Raw genomic sequence first — 17,918 nt, forward strand, 5'->3', positions numbered from 1 at the left:
TGTGAGACTTTGATCAAATGAGTGAGACTTTGATCAAATGAGTGAGACTTTGATCAAATGAGTGGGACTTTGATCAAATGTGTGAGACTTTGATCAAATGAGTGAGACTTTGATCAAATGAGTGAGACTTTGATCAAATGAGTGAGACTTTGATCAAATGAGTGAGACTTTGATCAAATGAGTTAGACTTTGATCAAATGANGGTGACTTGCATCATACTCGCCGCAACATGATGATGACTTGCATCATACTCGCCGCAACATGATGGTGACTTGCATCATACTCGCAGCAACATGATGGTGATTTCCATCATAAAATAAAACTGATAAACGGGACTCGAAGACATTAAAAACAGCGATTGGCGAGACTATAATAAAAACAAATATTTTCAATCTAGCAGATATGTATGAAAATTAATGAACAGTTCATGATATACCAGTACTTTGAATATAAAGCAATAACAGGTAGATTACAATTTGATGATTTTGTGTCAATATTGTCTATCTCGTCCATATATTGTCTATCTCGTCAAATATTGCCTATCTCGTCAAAATATTGTCTATTGCTAGGGACGCATTCCAACAAAAATAAAACAAACCAATCTTCATCCCTGCATTGTTCAGCCAGGTGATCGTATAGGTCCTTGCCATTGGCCAAAGTGATAAACGAGTTCTGATTTATCTTTATTACAGATTAAAACCAAGCCTTGGTAAACACGTAAACACCGAAACCAGAACGAGATACTTTCGAGACTATTGCTGAATTCTTGAGCTATTCTTGAGGTTCTGAGATTTTGAGCTATTTCTAAGACTATTGCTGAGACTCCTGAAACACACAAATGGAACAAAATATTGTCTATCTCTTCGAAATATTGTTTATCCCGTTGAAATACCGTCTATCCCGTCGAAATATTGTCTATCCCGTTGAAATATTGTTTATCCCGTTGAAATACCGTCTATCCTGTTAAAATATTGTCTATCCCGTCAAAATATTGTCTATCCCGTTAAAATATTGTCTATCCCGTTGAAATATTGTCTATCCCGTTGAAATATTGTCTATCTCTTCCAAATATCCTTTGTCCCATCGAAATATTGTCTATTCGGCTAAAATATATAGTCTATAACGCCGAAATATTGACCATCCCGTGCTATATTGAACATTATGTGGCACTATTAATTAACATTTGTTTCGTGGCAATAGCAGTAACGTAACTTGTGAAGAAATGTATTAACATAAAGTGATAATAACGAGTACATAATGAACTCTAGGGTGACGCACTCATGCTTGTATCCTGCGGAAATGTCGAACACGTTGTACATGACACCAATAATAATTGAAGCCAAGAACAAATGCTTTTTATTTGCACTAATTTATTCAGCACTGAGATCCGGGACATAGTCTGAAAGTCAGTGAATTTCTACGGCGTATTGGCAAGTAATGATTAATTTATTTTTCTGATAAAGAAGGTATAATGAATGGCACCTTGATAAAGTCGATTAGAGACATTCATGAAGTGCCATTCATTTAGCTAGAGGCAAATTAAATTCAATTAATTATATCTGAATGTAAACAATCAAACCATTTATTATTTCAGATAATAAAACATTAGAAATTTTAAACTATGATTCTGCTAAACTGAATAAGTTTCTTTTCAACTTCGATCAATTCTAAAAAAATAGAGCCTTAAATAGAATTACCATGCGATCCTTTAACAATTTTTTCATTAATTCAAGGATTGGACCATAATAAATAAATTGTGTCCTGCATTCAATTTTATTATTTTTGCATTATAATAATCGCCGCCATACATGGCTAGCCAAAATAGACTAACAATTAGTATGGCTAGAACAAATTGAAACCGTTTACTTACGAAATTATTTCTGGTCTCATATAGCTTAGCGTCATCACATATGTAATGCATACTACGAATTGAGTTACTCAACGTGACGAATTACTGAACGTACAAAAATAGTATAAAATCATAGGTTGAAATCCGCTGACTGTCCCAATAGGATGTTATTATCGACCAGTGTTGTAGCTCTGTAAGACTGTCACCAGTCTAATTTTTATCAACCGCGTCATTACGATGAGACTCGATCCGCTATGAAAAACTTTTTAGTTTGAAAATTACGCATGTTGAAATTATTGTGCCACGATCATATAGAGAAGAAGAAGAGGAGACATAAAAATAGTTTGTGCAAAAAGTGCAGTCGCTCTCTGATCTCTAGTTGCGTGTCAAGGATCTCATTAAGATGAATTATGCTGTTATAAGAAGCACAATCTGGCCTTTTATGGACCCAATTGGCACTGATTGAGACATTCGAATAGCAGGCCGAGCTGTCGGGGGAATGGTGATGACTCTCAAGGTCTGCCAATTGGCTTACAAGTCCGCCAGTGGGACGGTGAAATTGGCAGTGCAGTCCTTCAGAGAAGTCTGCGCGGAGCAGTTGTCCGACGCTATCCTTCGGAGAAATCTGCGCGGAACAGTTGTCCGACGCTATCCTTCGGAGAAATCTGCGCCGAGCAGTTGTCCGACGCTATCCTTCAGTGAAGTCTGCACTGCGCATTTGGATCGACGAAAGTCTCGAGATAACGTTATTTTTCAATGAAAGTTAAAGAAGCAATACCAGTTTTTTTGGACGTGCTGTTTTTAATTACGTGCTAGTGTTATAACTGGGCCGGTGATACGCACCCTGTGAATTGTTATGCATGGAGTTACGGTTTAACTCGAACTTCCGTTGTTTTAGTTTCAGTGTTAGTTTAAGAGATGCAATAGTGCAGTTGTTGCAGTTTTAGTTGAAAATGGTCTACACAAGACAATTTAATTCACATGCATTCGTGTGGTACTAAAAATTAAAAGTTGAAGTTAAAGTTGAAACTGAAGTTGATTTCGGTTTTTCAATGAAAGTTACAATTGCGTTTATTTTTATGCTGGGAAGCCATGCGCTCTCAATTGCAACGCACACGGAGACAAGCGTTAAATTAGAATATTTGTTATCAGCCGCCTTGGAAAAACCAGACGTGTCCAGTAATTACAGAAGATAAACCAGTTTTAATCAAATCCCTGGCTTAGTTATTGTAGTCGACATATTTGTGTGCTTGATCGATAAAAACGGCGGTGTGCTTGACCGATATAAAACCGGAACGACCTATAAAACCGGCGGCCTTCCCATGATCATGATAAGCAGCACGAGCATTAATTATTATTAATTAATCAATCGAATGAAAATTTCTTCTATAGTCAACCTCAGATGTATTAAAGTATTAATGTCACTTATTTGCTTAAAACGCAAGTTGACTAAAAATTTAAAAGCAAAAAATAGTCCACAAAAATTCATATCTTTATAGAAAACGTTTCGGAGTCCAGCTCCATCGTCAGTTCGTAGATGGACTATTCTTTGCTTTTAAATTTTTAGTCAACCTCAGATGATGGCAGGCAATTATCGATCTTGTTCACCCGTTATTTTTTTATATCGATAAAAGATACATAAGTACGTGACACCAATATACGTTTTTTTTATGATAGGTCATATGTATATGCACGATTATTTTTTTCCTGTACATAAATCTGTTATTTGCCAAACAAATATCGAACACTTCCAAAAAGGAACATCAAAACTAGTTCTGTATTTGGGATATAACAAGATTGAATATTCACTAATACAAAACACAAAGTAAGACATGAAATCGCATTGAATTTTTAGATAACAATGCAAACACTCTGCATACGATCTGTTTACAAGGGAGCGAGTTCTAAACTAGCGCTGATAACATTGACACAGCGTGAACTATCACTTCTCTGCAACCTTCGTGATTGCAAGTTCTTCAATCTCCATGGTTTCATAGTAATCTCTAGCATTGCGCTACATGCAATCTACATCATTACATTGTAATCAGCATATTTGTGCTAAAATTGTCATAACTGCACTAAAATTCTTGCAGAATGTTTGCCATGCTGCTGCTCTGCAGTATCGGTCATGCACTAAGCCGAGGTTCTCAACAAGTTATTGCGATTGGTATTCGCCATCTTTGTTCGGCTATAATGCCGCTATATCAACCGGTAGTTATGACATGAGAATTTTTCATTCCCATTCTTGGCCTTCGAGGAATCTGCGTAGTCATTCTTATTAATGATGCTTGAACGATTTATGTTGAAATTTCAACACGCTTTTATTGGAATCTTGTGGAAGGTATTGTCAGTCAGTCAACTTTACTGTACGTCATGTACACGGAAAATACATTGTACGCAATGAATAACTCTCTCGTGCGTATTTTGTCTGTGGATAATATTGCCTTCCATGCTGTTGTTTCATAATAATATTTTCAAAGATATTGTTAATGTTAGCAATGCCTGAAAAAATTTAATTTCATCCCACTGTATTTATTGCAGGATAATTTGTGCATAGAGTATAACATATTACGATGAAAATCATAAATTTGAATGGTAGTTAGCTTATTTTAATTGAAGTTTAACAATGCTCGTACAAATAATGCAGTGCAATTAGTGTATAGTGCAAAATAATCGTTGAATTCAATTACGAACTGTGCACCGACATCATTTCATTACAGTAAGTGCACAGTACACAACAATCGTTGCACTGAAGAGAGCGCAGAGCACACTACAATCATTGCATTCAATTCATTAAATGGAGCACTACAATCATTACATTAAGTTAAGTGCAGAGAGTAAGCAAACACAGCGTAATTCAGCATTGCCCTTGGAAAAGTGCACGGCATCATTACCCTGAAGTAAGGGCACAGTGCACGGCGTCATTACCCTGAAGTAAGTGCACATTTCACTGCACTGACCTCAAGTAAGTGCACATTTCACTGCACTACCTTCAAGTAAGTGCACATTTCACTGCACTACCCTCAAGTAAGTGCACATTTCACTGCACTACCCTAAAGTAAGTGCACATTTCACTGTACTACCCTCAAGTAAGTGCACATTTCACTGCACTACCCTCAAGTAAGTGCACATTTCACTGCACTACCCTCAATTAAGAGCACATTTCACTGCACTACCCTCAGTTAAGAGCACTGCATAAGCCCCTGCCACTGCAGATGGCGCTGAGGCTACACAGCACACAAGCAAGCGTGGCGTGTCGCGCGGTGCTGCTGGTGGCAGCGCAGCTGGATGTCCCTCTGGAGGTGGTGCCTGTTGACCTCAGGGCGGGGGAGCAGCTAACCCCTCAGTTCCTCGCTATGAACCCCCAGCACTGCGTGCCCACATTGCAGGAGGGGGATTTTATTTTGTGGGAAAGGTGAATAAGTAATTATAACGTATTATTTTTCTTATTGACTTAATGTTTATTTTCTTAATGGTTCGTCGTAGGTTAGCCTAACACCTCAAGACGTTGGAATGAGAGCGCTGCTTGTAGAGTGATGTAATGCTGGAGAGATTTCAGAACTAATTGATTTAATGAATTATATGATACATTATTATTACCGTGAATGAATAAGACATTATTACTTTGAATGAATAATCATTATTTATTTGAATGAATTATTCTTGGTCCTTTGTTGAAGGTAAATTCTAAGTAAAGTTCATAATTATTCGTCTAGCTAGAAAATGATTTAATTTCATTGGGATTTCCATCCCCATATGCAGGAAGACAGCATCTTTTCTTGTTTTATGCCTCAAATGTAGATCAATTGGGTAAACACCCGAAATAAACTTTTCTTTTTGGACAAAATCACCAAATAAATCAGCTTTTCTGTAGCATGAAATTCGCTCACCTGGAGAACTGGTTTTCTAATTCATGTATATTTTTTTCAGCCAAATCACCATCGTAGAAATAATTTCATATAAAAAGTTTGAATCAAGCTTGGAATATTGTGAAAGTGAGCCTATCCCCACTTATACTGTAGAATCATCGTACTAATGCTTCCTCGAGTTTATTATTTATTATTGAAAGTGTGGCATTTTTGCAGCCGTGCGATCTGCACTTACTTGGCCAGCAAACAACAGAGCGCGCTCTACCCGCCCGACCTGCGGCAGCGAGCGACCATTGACCGGCTCTTAGACTTCGACCTCGGCACTCTGCACTACATCTTCGCTAAAACCTACGTGGGTCGAAATTTAAAATTTATAATAAATGTGAATCCTTGTTTATAGTTCAATTATGAGTATGCATATTCATGAGCTTTAAGTTGAAGTTACTCGTGCAAGGTAGCAACCATGATTGTTTTCGGCCTCGGTACATCGCACTACACATCTTTGCTAAAACTTACGTGGGCCGAAATTTAAAATTTATAATGAATGTGAACACTTTGTAGGATTTTATTCTGTGAGAAAGGTGAATAATTATTTGCAACTTAATATTATTATTGATTGACTTGCACTTCGATTATGATTATTGATTTTTACAGTTCGATTATGAGCATGCATATTTTTGAGCTTTTAGTTGAACCTACACGTGAAAGGTAGCAACGTACATGATAATTTTCGGCCTCGGTACAAAGCACAACATCTTTGCTAAAACTATAGTGGGTTGAAATTTGTGTTGATCGATTACTCTCAAATATAATTGGATCGCGAGTCCTGCTGCTGGAATTGGGGAAAACTTGAATGTTCTTGGGTTCACGTGAGAAGGTACGCTTGAAAATTATCAACCTTATCGTCTCTATCTCGGCGCGCCACGTGACAACGTCGCAGAGACATAATTAAGTGGTTCGAGCAGTTATAAATTTTAAATAAATGTGCATTCTCGAACACAATTAGATTTTGCGTCCACATGTTTGAATCGATGAATATTATTGTATTCTTGGCCATATTTGAGAACTATTACATAAGAGGCCCTTTCTCGCTCTCGACATTTGCACTTTGTCCAGCTTCTTCGATCAATAGGATTCCTTAATTCATCGCTAACCTCCGTATAAATATACGATCTCACTTCCTACGAAATTGCATAACTTGAATTGAAATAACATGAAAATAAATCATCATTGATGACCCCAGTAAAATAATTAATATCGAATATTTTTGTCGTTACAGAGAAGCGTCATCGAGGGAAAGCAAGAAGCTCCACACGCAGAAGACTTGAAGAAGTTGGACGAAGCTTTGGAGCTTTTAGAAAAGTTTCTTTCGAACTCAACTTTTGTTGCAGGCAAGCAACTTTCTGTCGCTGATTGCTGCCTTGTTGCCACCGTATCAACTTGTGAAGCAGTCAACCACAATATGAAAAAGTTCGTAAAAGTTGCAGCATGGTTAGAAAAATGTAAGCAGACACTCAAGGGCTACGAAAAATATAATACTCCTGGGCTGGATATGATCAAAACATTTTCTGAAATGCAGAAAAAGTCCCGGAAAAATAAGACAGCTACTTCTTCACAGTAGGCATCTAACTCAAAGCAATCTTTGCCTTCGGAAGGTTTCGCCGTTGCTGCCATTTTTTGGAAAGCTGAGAAAAAATTAATTTTTGAACTGAAACTCTCGTTTACACTAAGGAAAATCTAATGGAATCTTTCTGAAAATAATTCTAGGCATAATTCTAAACGAAAATCCAAAATGAGTTATCGCGCATGACGATAATCCTTGTATATATTTTTCTAGTCGAACATATATTCGGGAACTGATCTAAAGAAACCATTTGACGAGAATATCGATTACACTCATTATCCACTAAATTGGATAAATTCTAAAAAGGCAGTCATAGCGTACAGAGCTAATAAAAGTGAACGTAAGAGATCTGTACAATAATTTTCCTATCCTCACTGAACACAACTGTCGCTAATAAGAAAGCAGTTAAATAGAAAATGATTCTCTAGGAATCATCAAAACTTAATGGAAATGAAGCACATTCATTAATTGCTGCATTGCAATGAATGCAATGCAGCTTCAGTCTTTGATTTATTCTTTCAATGCCCGTGTGGCTGGATTGTTTTGCAAGGCCGTAAATTATCAATGCAGCGCTTTGTGTGTGACGGAAAATGCAATGAATTGCAGTGTGACTGTGCAGAGGTAAATGCAGTGATTTGGGGCGTGTCTGTGGCGGTAAATGCAATGAATTGCATTGTGCTTGTGTGGCAATAATTGCGATGAATTACAGGGCGCTTGTGTGGCGTAAATTCACTGCATCTTCTGATGGAATTAATACAGTGCGTCATGCCATAAATGATATCCATTATCCCATACAACATCTATCATATAGGGTAACGTGGGGCAGCGCGCCCCCCACTTTTTTTAAACTAAATTTTTGATGAAGTTTTAATTGATACGAGGTGGTTCTTTGTTTTGTTTAAAGGTACAACTAATGAGGAATGTATGATGTGAATTAGACGCCTATAGAGTTATTCAATTTTTAATGAAACACTATTTTGTAAAAAGTGTCAAAATGGGCTTGGGGCAAGGCGCCCACCCTTGGTCCCTTTACCACAATTGCATATTTTTCGTTTAAAAATGATAAAACAACACTTTACAGTTAAAAATAAGAAAAATGTAATAAAAAATATGACATTCATTCATTTATTAACAACTCAAAAATCATATCCATAACTTGAAAAAAATATACTCTTGGAAGAGAACACGGACCAATATCTGCCATACTTAGCGAGAAACCCGCTATGGGCCCGTGACCCGCAGTGGGCTCGCTGCCCCATGTTACCCTATTAATGAAAGTTTGTTGTAGCCATCCTAGCAATGGAAATATACAGGAAGTATTCGATGCGCATATATTCAGGAGCTATATATGCACAAAATCCCTTCAGGGTCGATATATTACTTGGACCTGAAATTTAATAAAGGATTATTAAATTGTTGGAAGCAAATTTTGTCCAGAAATAAAAAATGAAATTTATCTTCTAAATTAAAATGACAGCAGAATATGAATGCCTTGAAGAATGTATTAAGAATTATTTTATATATAATATATATCTCTTTAGTTGGGAATTATGAAAGCAAATACCAAATTGGGATGAGATGGTTCTGAAATCTAGGGAATTAATATTTTCTTGAGTAACGCCTGACTCGGCAGTATGTTTCATTGTAAAAATGTTTCTGCTGCAGCCGGTAAAATGTGTAAAGTTTTGAAGAAAATGTTACAGGACAAACTACGTTATAAAATGTCAACATGACCAGTTTTTAGTTTCTTTTTCTTTCTTGAAAAATCTTTTGTCGCTTTTGCTTCTTCATATTGAGCACTGATTTACATGAATTATTATAATGCTTAAATTCTTGATCTCACAAACCTAGAACCGTCAACCGAGCAATAGTTTCCTCAGCTTAGTTCGGACTAATAATGGAACAGATTTGAGTCATGTCTGCTGTCTAGGCCTGCAATTCAATGATGATATCTCAACTGCTGTTCTTATTTTTAATTTTTAGTAGCGTATAAAGTATTCCTGCAATTAAAATCCGTATTTTTACAACATTGCTAAGCTCTAAAATTAAATTTCTCCTGATCTGAGAACCATTAGTTTACGTTAGACATTTTATCAGCGGTCAGACACGGGTGTTTGTAACGAGCCTGACGCATCTTCCGAACGATTGAACAGATTATAATGAAATTTCGCACATGATTTCTCAGTAGCCATGTGGTGGTGCAGTTTTTTTAAATCCTTAGATTATATATGTTGTATTAATGAAAGATCTGTTTTAGAATAGATTAATCCAATAGCTAAAATTAAAAGTATACGTGCACAGTTAATGAAGAGCTGTTAATATTATATCATTTAAATGATAACCTTTCTATATTATAACGTAAAAATAAGTGTCGGAAGTTTGAAGCTACTTTTACTTTCTTCGATCGTGACAGAAGAAGAAAAGAAGGTGCGAACTCACGGCCGTGATGGAATTACACCCACTTTCCTCGGCGTCACTTTCACTTCAGCAATTACGAAAGAATTTACTTCCAATTTAGAAGGCTGAGAGAAAGATTTAAGTTATTACTTAAGTAGCAATAAATTCCATTCTTTTTAATATCAACGCATAAAAGTAGAACCTTTGAAATCTATTTTCCATTAAAAAACAACGACCAAACCTAAATTATTTTTTCGTGGCTCGCACAATCTTTTTAACCACATCAGGTCAATAACTCTAAAAACATAAAATTAAAGCATTAAGAATAAATGAGTAGGTATGAAGCGTTCTTAAACATCTCGAGTCAACAAATTCCTTAAAGCACCTGACGCTCAGTCAGCAAAAAAGTGTGCATGACTTCCTGTTTTCGATACTGAAAAAACATTTGCCATTTAGTTTGAAAGTGAATAAAGCTTGGATGCAAATTGTAATGTGCTTTTTCATGTGAAATTTAATAAAACCTGGAATGAATACTGTAGATTAACAAATTACTTTTTCATGTGAAATTGAATAATACTTGGATGCAAATTGTAAATTATTTTTCATATGAAACAGAATACAACCTGGATGCAAATTGCAGCGATTACAAACGTTTGCAGCGATCCACAGTTGCCCTTCATTGATCTTATTTCATCTTGGAAAATGTGATTGATCCACAAATGATTTAATCTAAAACGAATAAATGTATTCTAGGTTTTTTATTTAAATTACGAAGACGACGAACGATTCAAGGAAAAGTTGATGGAAACAAGCGCAATTAAACGTTTTTATAAATTTAATATCCATTTAATTATTCATCGCTCAAAGAAAACCTGCTGTGGTCGCCTATGAATTTAAATTTTTAATTTTCTATTACTTTATTGAGAGCAAGTACTGAACTTACAATCTGCCAGAAATATATTGCATCTCATTTCTCTCATTAAAGTAGCAAGGTGAAATTACCTCATGAATATTATGACTTTGAAATTGATTTCCGTCTTACAGCTAGAATTAAATTTGGTTTTGCACAAAAAGTTGGACAATATTACGTGTTGTTGTAAAAATAATTCATACATATTATTTTTATCTGCAATTCCTCACTTCTCGTCTTATTAAATTTGAATTGTCGATGATACAACATTAGATTAATGATGTAAACACTATTTTCTCATACAAATTTTTTTTTTCGATATTTCGTTCCAATTTCTCATGCTCTGATATAAATAATAGTGATTGTATGATTCACATCTTACTATACATTGGCGATAATACTTTATGTTAAGTTTACGTTAGATTACAAAATTCTTGCATTAAAATGCCTCATTTTAGTCCCATAGTCAAGATTAAGCTTCAATTGCGCTGAATCGAACTTGCCTTTCTAAGCTGTGAAGCAAGATTATAATTGAACTTGCAGGCTCAACGAGTTAATTGAAATAAAAGTTTAATTAATAAATCTTTATATTTTGTATGAAATCTACGTACGGGAAATAAACTTGTCTGAAAGCAACGTATTTGTTCCACAAAATTTGGAGAAACTGTAGCAGCTACTCAGCAGTGTCCTCGGCATCTCGTACTGTAGAATCACCTATGGATAGTGAGCTCGATTGAAGACCGGCATACCGGGCTACAGCGTTGCCATCGTTATTTTGGAGACCGGCATGCTGGGCTACAGCGTTGCCATCGTCATTGTGGAGACCGGCATGCCGGGCTACAGCGTTGCTATCGTCATTTTGGAGACCGCCATGCCGGGCTACAGCGTTACTATAGTCATTTTGGAGACCGGCATGCCGGGCTACAGCGTTGCCATCGTCATTGTGGAGACCGGCATGCCGGGCTACAGCGTTGCTATCGTCATTTTGGAGACCGGCATGCCGGGCTACAGCGTTGCTATAGTCATTTTGGAGACCGGCATGTCGGGCTACAGCGTTGCTATCGTCATTTTGGAGACCGGCATGTCGGGCTACAGCGTTGCTATCGTCATTTTGGAGACCGGCATGTCAGGCTACAGCGTTGCTACCGTCATATTGGAGATCAGCAGGGATCATCAATAACATTTAACAATATCCACATAAAGTATATGGTTTAATAAAATCTATGATATGTGAATGGTTTAATCAGATCCTATACTTCGTCATCGCACAACATGGCGATGGTGGTATAGTGGTGAGCATAGCTGCCTTCCAAGCAGTTGACCCGGGTTCGATTCCCGGCCATCGCAGCTTTTAGGAGTCGCGTCTGCTGCACTGCGCTGCTTCGTCACCAGGTTGGTTTTGTGACGAATGCAGCGTTGCGTTGCATTTTGGAGTGTTAGTCGCTAAATTGTTTGTTATGACGTGTGTTTATGTTGTGACGTTTGTATGTTGTGACGGGCCCGCTGGGCCTGGAGGATACACCGCACGCAGGGTGTAAGAAGCTCGTGGCGCTCCTCAAGCAAAGGGCGCGACCCTACTTTTTTAGCGCATTTTCTCATTTACGGAAAAAGGCGCTATTGTGCTCGTCATGTCCGTCCGTCTATCTATCCGTCCGTGACCACGTTTTAGTCGACAAGGAAATGCGCTCTCTGTCACTCACTGGAGTGAGTACTGAGTTATATTTTTTCCATCTCCCTGCCGCCCCCAGTGGTGGCTTGTGTGAATAAGGTGAGGAGCAGCTCTTGGGGAACATGCCTTGCTTGGGGGACATGTTCACCTCTTGGGCAGCGGCGCCCCCGAGGGCCTTGCCCAGGATGCTGATGATGTTGTCGACGCGGGTGTAAGGAAAGCCAAAGAATTCATCTGTTCCTCAGTAAACAAATTTCTTTTAAAGTATCAGCCATGAATTATGGTTTCAAAATTCATCTTAGTATTTTCAGTCGTTTTCATTCCTGATTGAGACTATATGGCATGTAGAGTGAACGATAGTGACTAGATAATTAGATGAATTTTTACAATAGAAGCCTACAGTGGTACTACACAGCTCGTAACGTGTCACTTATACCTGCCGAAGAAACCCGTGTCATATCACTCGCCTCCCAAAAAAACCGTAGCAAGTCACCCACCTGCTGTCAAAACCCGCAACGTGACACCCGCCTCCCGAAAAAAAACATGACATGCTACCCACTTCCTTCAGAAACCCGTAACGTGAACAATGAAAGAACAATTTCATGTCACCCACATGCCCGTTTTTCTGAATAAACCCGTGGCATGACACTCGTCCACGAAGACGAGGGCGTCATGTTTGTCCGCCAGTTCGCAGATTTGCGGAAACGGTGCCACGTTTCCGTCCATACGCAACACTGCCTCCGTCACGATCAGTCGCGTGCGGCAGCCCTGCGTGCATACAACTTAGCCATTTTTTGGGCACCACGAAATTTGATATTTTCGGCTTTTTAACGTTTTAAACACTTATTATAGGCTTTGGCATAAATGAGCCTGCGACATTCAACAAGAAGAACTATTTCGTTGAAGAACGGTCATATGAACATTTGAAATAAATCAGACTATTTCGAATACTTCAATACGCCATATGCTTAAAAAATGACTATAGAAAGGTATGCAAGTCCAAAAAAGCTACTAAAAGAATTTGATTTTTGCTTGTACATCGAAGCAATAAACAACGTAGCGTTTCTGTAGACAAAAGTTTCAGATCAAGTGTAAAAAGTTCTGATAGTCAACTGTTTCGAGTGAGGGTTTTGGACTCGTGCCTTCTAGTGTAAGTTTACGAAACATTTGTTTTTGTATTTTGCATCAGATGCGTGATGCAGTTAGTTCATGAGTTTCCTTGATTATATATGACAAAACAGTAGGTGCAGTTTAAAAATGTCAAAATAAGTTAGTGACTGGAGAGATTTTCTTAAATGCTTTTATCAACAATATGGTGGTATATTGATTAAAGCAATTCTAACTTATCATACGCATTGTGATTACGTCATAATGACGTAATTCCTAGTGGTAGTCGCCTTATTATTTTCCCCTCAGGCGGGACTTCAGACGCGTGCCTGTGCTCGTCAGAAGTCCAATAGGATTTCGCGTTCCTAGAAGTATTGTTCATGAGCGCCAAATTGCCGAGCTTGCAGTATCTGACTGCAGGCCTCAGTTTTGGGATCAAGTTATTATATATAGTGGGTGACTAATAATTTGAGATTTTGAATAATTGAGACCTTCCACCTCGCTGGCGATGTTAATTTTTAACCTTCGGCGCATAATGGGTTGATATCTATAGCACTAGCTAACCATTCTACTGCTCCGTAATTATTAAGCGAAGGTAAGCCGTAATGACGTAATTATTAGGAGTAATTACGTCAGGATGACGTAGAACTTTTGCAACTCGGCTGATCAGAACAACACCCTGTGACTCTCGCTTCTTTTGTTGCATTTAGACTCGACTGTTCTCATTTGAGTAAATTTCATTAAAATTCAATGATGAAAACACTGAAGCATGCCGCAGTTGCCTAACATTTAACTGGTCTTTCTTCTATGACGGATAGTTTAGGTGCGTTTGAAATCCAATGGATTTTGTGAAAAGTTTCACCCAGCCAATAATTCCTTTGACATATGGGTGACATTTTCAACGCAAGAATTGTTATGCCTGCGCGAGCTAAAACATTTTCTGACGATGAACGATACCTGCAATGGTTGCGTACTGTGTATATTCTTGTCGAAAACTTGTTCCGCGAGTCATTTTCTTCCTATATCTTCCTTTGCAGGGCATTTTTATTTTCACTTCTGATCTGCATACAAACGGGTAATATGGCCGAACAAGGTGACGAAGTTGAAGTGATGGGAAGAAGTAAAGTAAATTTTGATAACGCCATCGACAATAATATAAGTGGGGCTAATAATATTGACAGCAACGACGAAACTCTTGCTAATGAAAACATAGAGGAGGTTCAAACGAGTGAAAATATTTCTGCCGACGAATCAGAACCAATTGAGAAGAAATTAGACTTTCTGGAGTCTTTGGTGGAGGTGCTACGGAAAGTGAACGCGCTTCAGAAGAAGCTAACAAATTTACAGAACACTTTATTGCATTCAAGCGTTCAAACAGAAGCCTGCAGTTTTAGCCCCTCAACCTCGGCAGAACACCTCTAGTTCTGACAACGACCGGCCAAGTCCACACCCTGTTTCCTGGCAGTCAACTGAATCTAAAAAATCCTGAAAATTCAGGCATATTTCCTTTTCAAACTTGCGATAGATTTAACCTAGATTTCCTGTTCGCCTCTCCATTGAGGGCGGACGATAGCTCACCCAACTTGAATCATCCGATGACTCCGTTTTACTCTGACATTTCCAGTGCAAGCGCCCCGACTCGTGTTGTGGCTGAATACATGCACCATATCCACCCCAGCTAGGTAATGTAGGGACAGCCTCATTCAACAATGAATTAACCTCTAGTTTGCCAAACGCAAGTTTTGACGCCTTTCCCAATAGCTTAGATTTGTTTTCTCTCGCCGAATCCGAACTACAAAACTTTCCTCTACTTCTGAACACGGAGAATGCCAACACCCAGTTGTCCATTGATACGTAAGGCACATCAGCCACAGCCGATCCACCAGCATGGAAGAAATCTGATCGATACAAAGAGTACAGATACCTGGCAGATGACAATACCTACCACAAATGACTGCGAATGAACTGGACATATCTAATAACCCAGAAAACGTCTCCCAAAATCTGAACTTCGACAATGGAAATTTTACGTTAGATCGCCAATCAGATTTTATCTTTTTACCAGATTTTTAGACTCAGATTTTACGTTAGATGTGATTGGCATCAGTTCTCCGATATTAGAAGACTCGCGGTCCAGTCCGGAAATTATCGGTGAAGACATAGAAACCGCGATGGAAGTGTCTACTGCAGCAACATCATCCAGCAAGCACATTACAGCAAACTCCGTTGCATGAAGACTCCAGTAACTCTCATTCTATCACTAGTAACCATAGCAATTAAAGAGAAAACTCAATTCGAACTCAAATAATTCGAGTGTTAGTAACAATTCTAGTTCAAATTCAATTAATCAAGGCTCGTCGGCGAAACGTACGCATGAGGCTCATACCTGTCGGGCAACAGTGCAAACAGAGGGGCGAGCACTGACAAGAAACTTATGACGACCCGAGGCATGTCACCCACCAATCGAAGAAACCCGTAGCATGTCACGTGGCGAAATCCGTGGCATGTAGCGACGAGCAGCGTAGCAAATACCTCGGCTGCTGCATCGGAGCTTAATTGAAACAAGCAGTCGTTCCACCGTCGAAGCTCTGCAAACTTCATGTGTAGCGAGCGCCCATACCGCGACCTCGGACACTATACGTCTTTTACAAGTCCTTCAGGACGGGCGATGACGACCATTTCGCGGTGGGCACTAGTTAGGCATTCATCTTCTATAAGAGCAATTAAAGCGAGTCTAATTCAGAGTAAGTAGACTGAGAAGATTTTTTTTCGGTCTTTGTAGATCCGTTTACTTTTTAACTCTGCAAAGAGGCAAAATGTTCGAATGTTATGAAATTATTTGACCACTTGTGAATTTCATGTTAATAGAACTACAATGATTGGTAGGCAACCCTTGTTCGTGTATTATATTTTAGTAAATATCTGCAAAAGAACTGCATGGAAGAGCCTAATTCAGAATATATCACTCGATTCATTTTCATCTTATTGCATTACATTAGTGGATGTTCCCCGATTCCCCGATTTATTGTTATGCGTGGCTTGGATCTTTGTGCCCGTACCAAAGCTTCTTGCTTTGTCTTTGGATGTATCAATTTGGTTAACTTTCCCTTTATTCCATGAGGTCAAGTTCAGGAGTGATCGAGCATTGTTCAAATTAAACGCCATTAAGTTCTATATGCGATGCAAAGCGATTTTGTGCAATCGAATATGTGCGTGTCAATCGGCATTTTTGCGTAGTTATTACTGGAATTGTAATGTATGTCAACATATTACTTATATTTGGTGTAACTTGCTTTTACTCTAGAATTTCAATATATACAATTTTTAATGAAGGTACAATGCTGGCAGGTAGGTATTGCGCTTATTTGTGGCGAAGTTTTGTTGCCGTATATTGGGCTTATTGTAGAAGACTTCTTGCAAGGAGTTACATTGGATACTTACTACTGAATAAAAAACCCCCTTTTACTACTGTCGTGTCGGAACCTATTTATATCCAGAATTTTTGAAGGCTCCTTTCGAAGTATTTGACCCCCCCTTTAAGTACTTCAAGTTCATCTTTTTGCTCCGTTAGTTATGATGAACTAAGTTCTAGTTCTAACAAACGGACGTTAAGTTTAGTGTCCTCTGAAGGTTACGCATGGACATCTCGCTCGCTCCACACAAGGTCCGCATTTATTGATTGTCGATAACCTGAAGCCAACTGGCCTTAATTCGACAATATTTTGTGATATTTACATTAGCATGCAAGGAAAAGTTATGTAAGCTAACCCTAACTGAACGAATTAATGGGCTGTGTTTTAGGCTGAGGAATGGAATTTTACCTCAACCGCGAAGGAGGGATTATTCGTGTGTACGGAGCACGAGCGGCTATAATAAGTCACCTATATATTTACAAATTCCCGTGCTATCGTCCGAACACGAAATCTCACCAGAATCTATTAGTCCACCAAATATATTGAAGAAACTATAGCATGATACTAAATTATTCTCCTCGTGTTCTGTATCCCAAATTTTGATTAAGCCCACTTGTTGACTTGGAGCTTCGGCATATTAATCGATGACTAATAATATGGATTAATTCGCGGTTTCTGTTCAACAAGCGGACGAAGTTTGTATTCTTGGATGAATAGCGAAACAAGATTTGGAATTTCCTTTATTTATTGTACTGTTGAATTTTACCTGCTTAGTTATTATCAAGAAGTTTAATACGTCAGGAATAACTCTTGAGACAATTGACCCTGATATATGAGCTATTTTCAAATATACTGGATCAGTTATATGATCATACTGCACTAACTAATGATACTTTTTAACATGAACAAAGGCTGTTCCAATCGGTACTCACTACCATTTAATTACACCTAACCTAAAGCGTCCTAACTTCAACATATGAGCGTGTCATAGACTATTAACCTTAACAATTTCAGAAGACGAAAAATTACCCCACAAACGCGTGCAATATTCATGTAGTATTAGGACTGTTCCGCTACTGA

The 17,918-nt window shown here is 38.2% G+C and overlaps 1 protein-coding gene and 1 non-coding gene across 2 annotated transcripts; both read left to right on the top strand.

The window, feature by feature from the left end:
- Positions 1-4,730: 4,730 nt before the first annotated feature.
- Positions 4,731-7,688, top strand: LOC108670586 (glutathione S-transferase 1). Its single transcript, XM_018158050.2, has 4 exons — positions 4,731-4,749; positions 5,065-5,264; positions 5,935-6,070; positions 6,998-7,688. The coding sequence occupies exons 2-4, from the start codon at positions 5,065-5,067 to the stop codon at positions 7,337-7,339; spliced, it is 678 nt and encodes a 225-aa protein (XP_018013539.1). The 5' UTR covers positions 4,731-4,749; the 3' UTR covers positions 7,340-7,688.
- A 4,236-nt stretch (positions 7,689-11,924) lies between these two features.
- On the top strand, positions 11,925-11,996 carry Trnag-ucc. Its single transcript has one exon. It is a non-coding gene; the product is annotated as a tRNA-Gly (tRNA).
- Positions 11,997-17,918: the final 5,922 nt, after the last annotated feature.

This window comes from Hyalella azteca, unplaced genomic scaffold, assembly GCF_000764305.2.
Source record: "Hyalella azteca isolate HAZT.00-mixed unplaced genomic scaffold, Hazt_2.0.2 contig11947, whole genome shotgun sequence".
NCBI lineage: Eukaryota > Metazoa > Arthropoda > Malacostraca > Amphipoda > Hyalellidae > Hyalella > Hyalella azteca.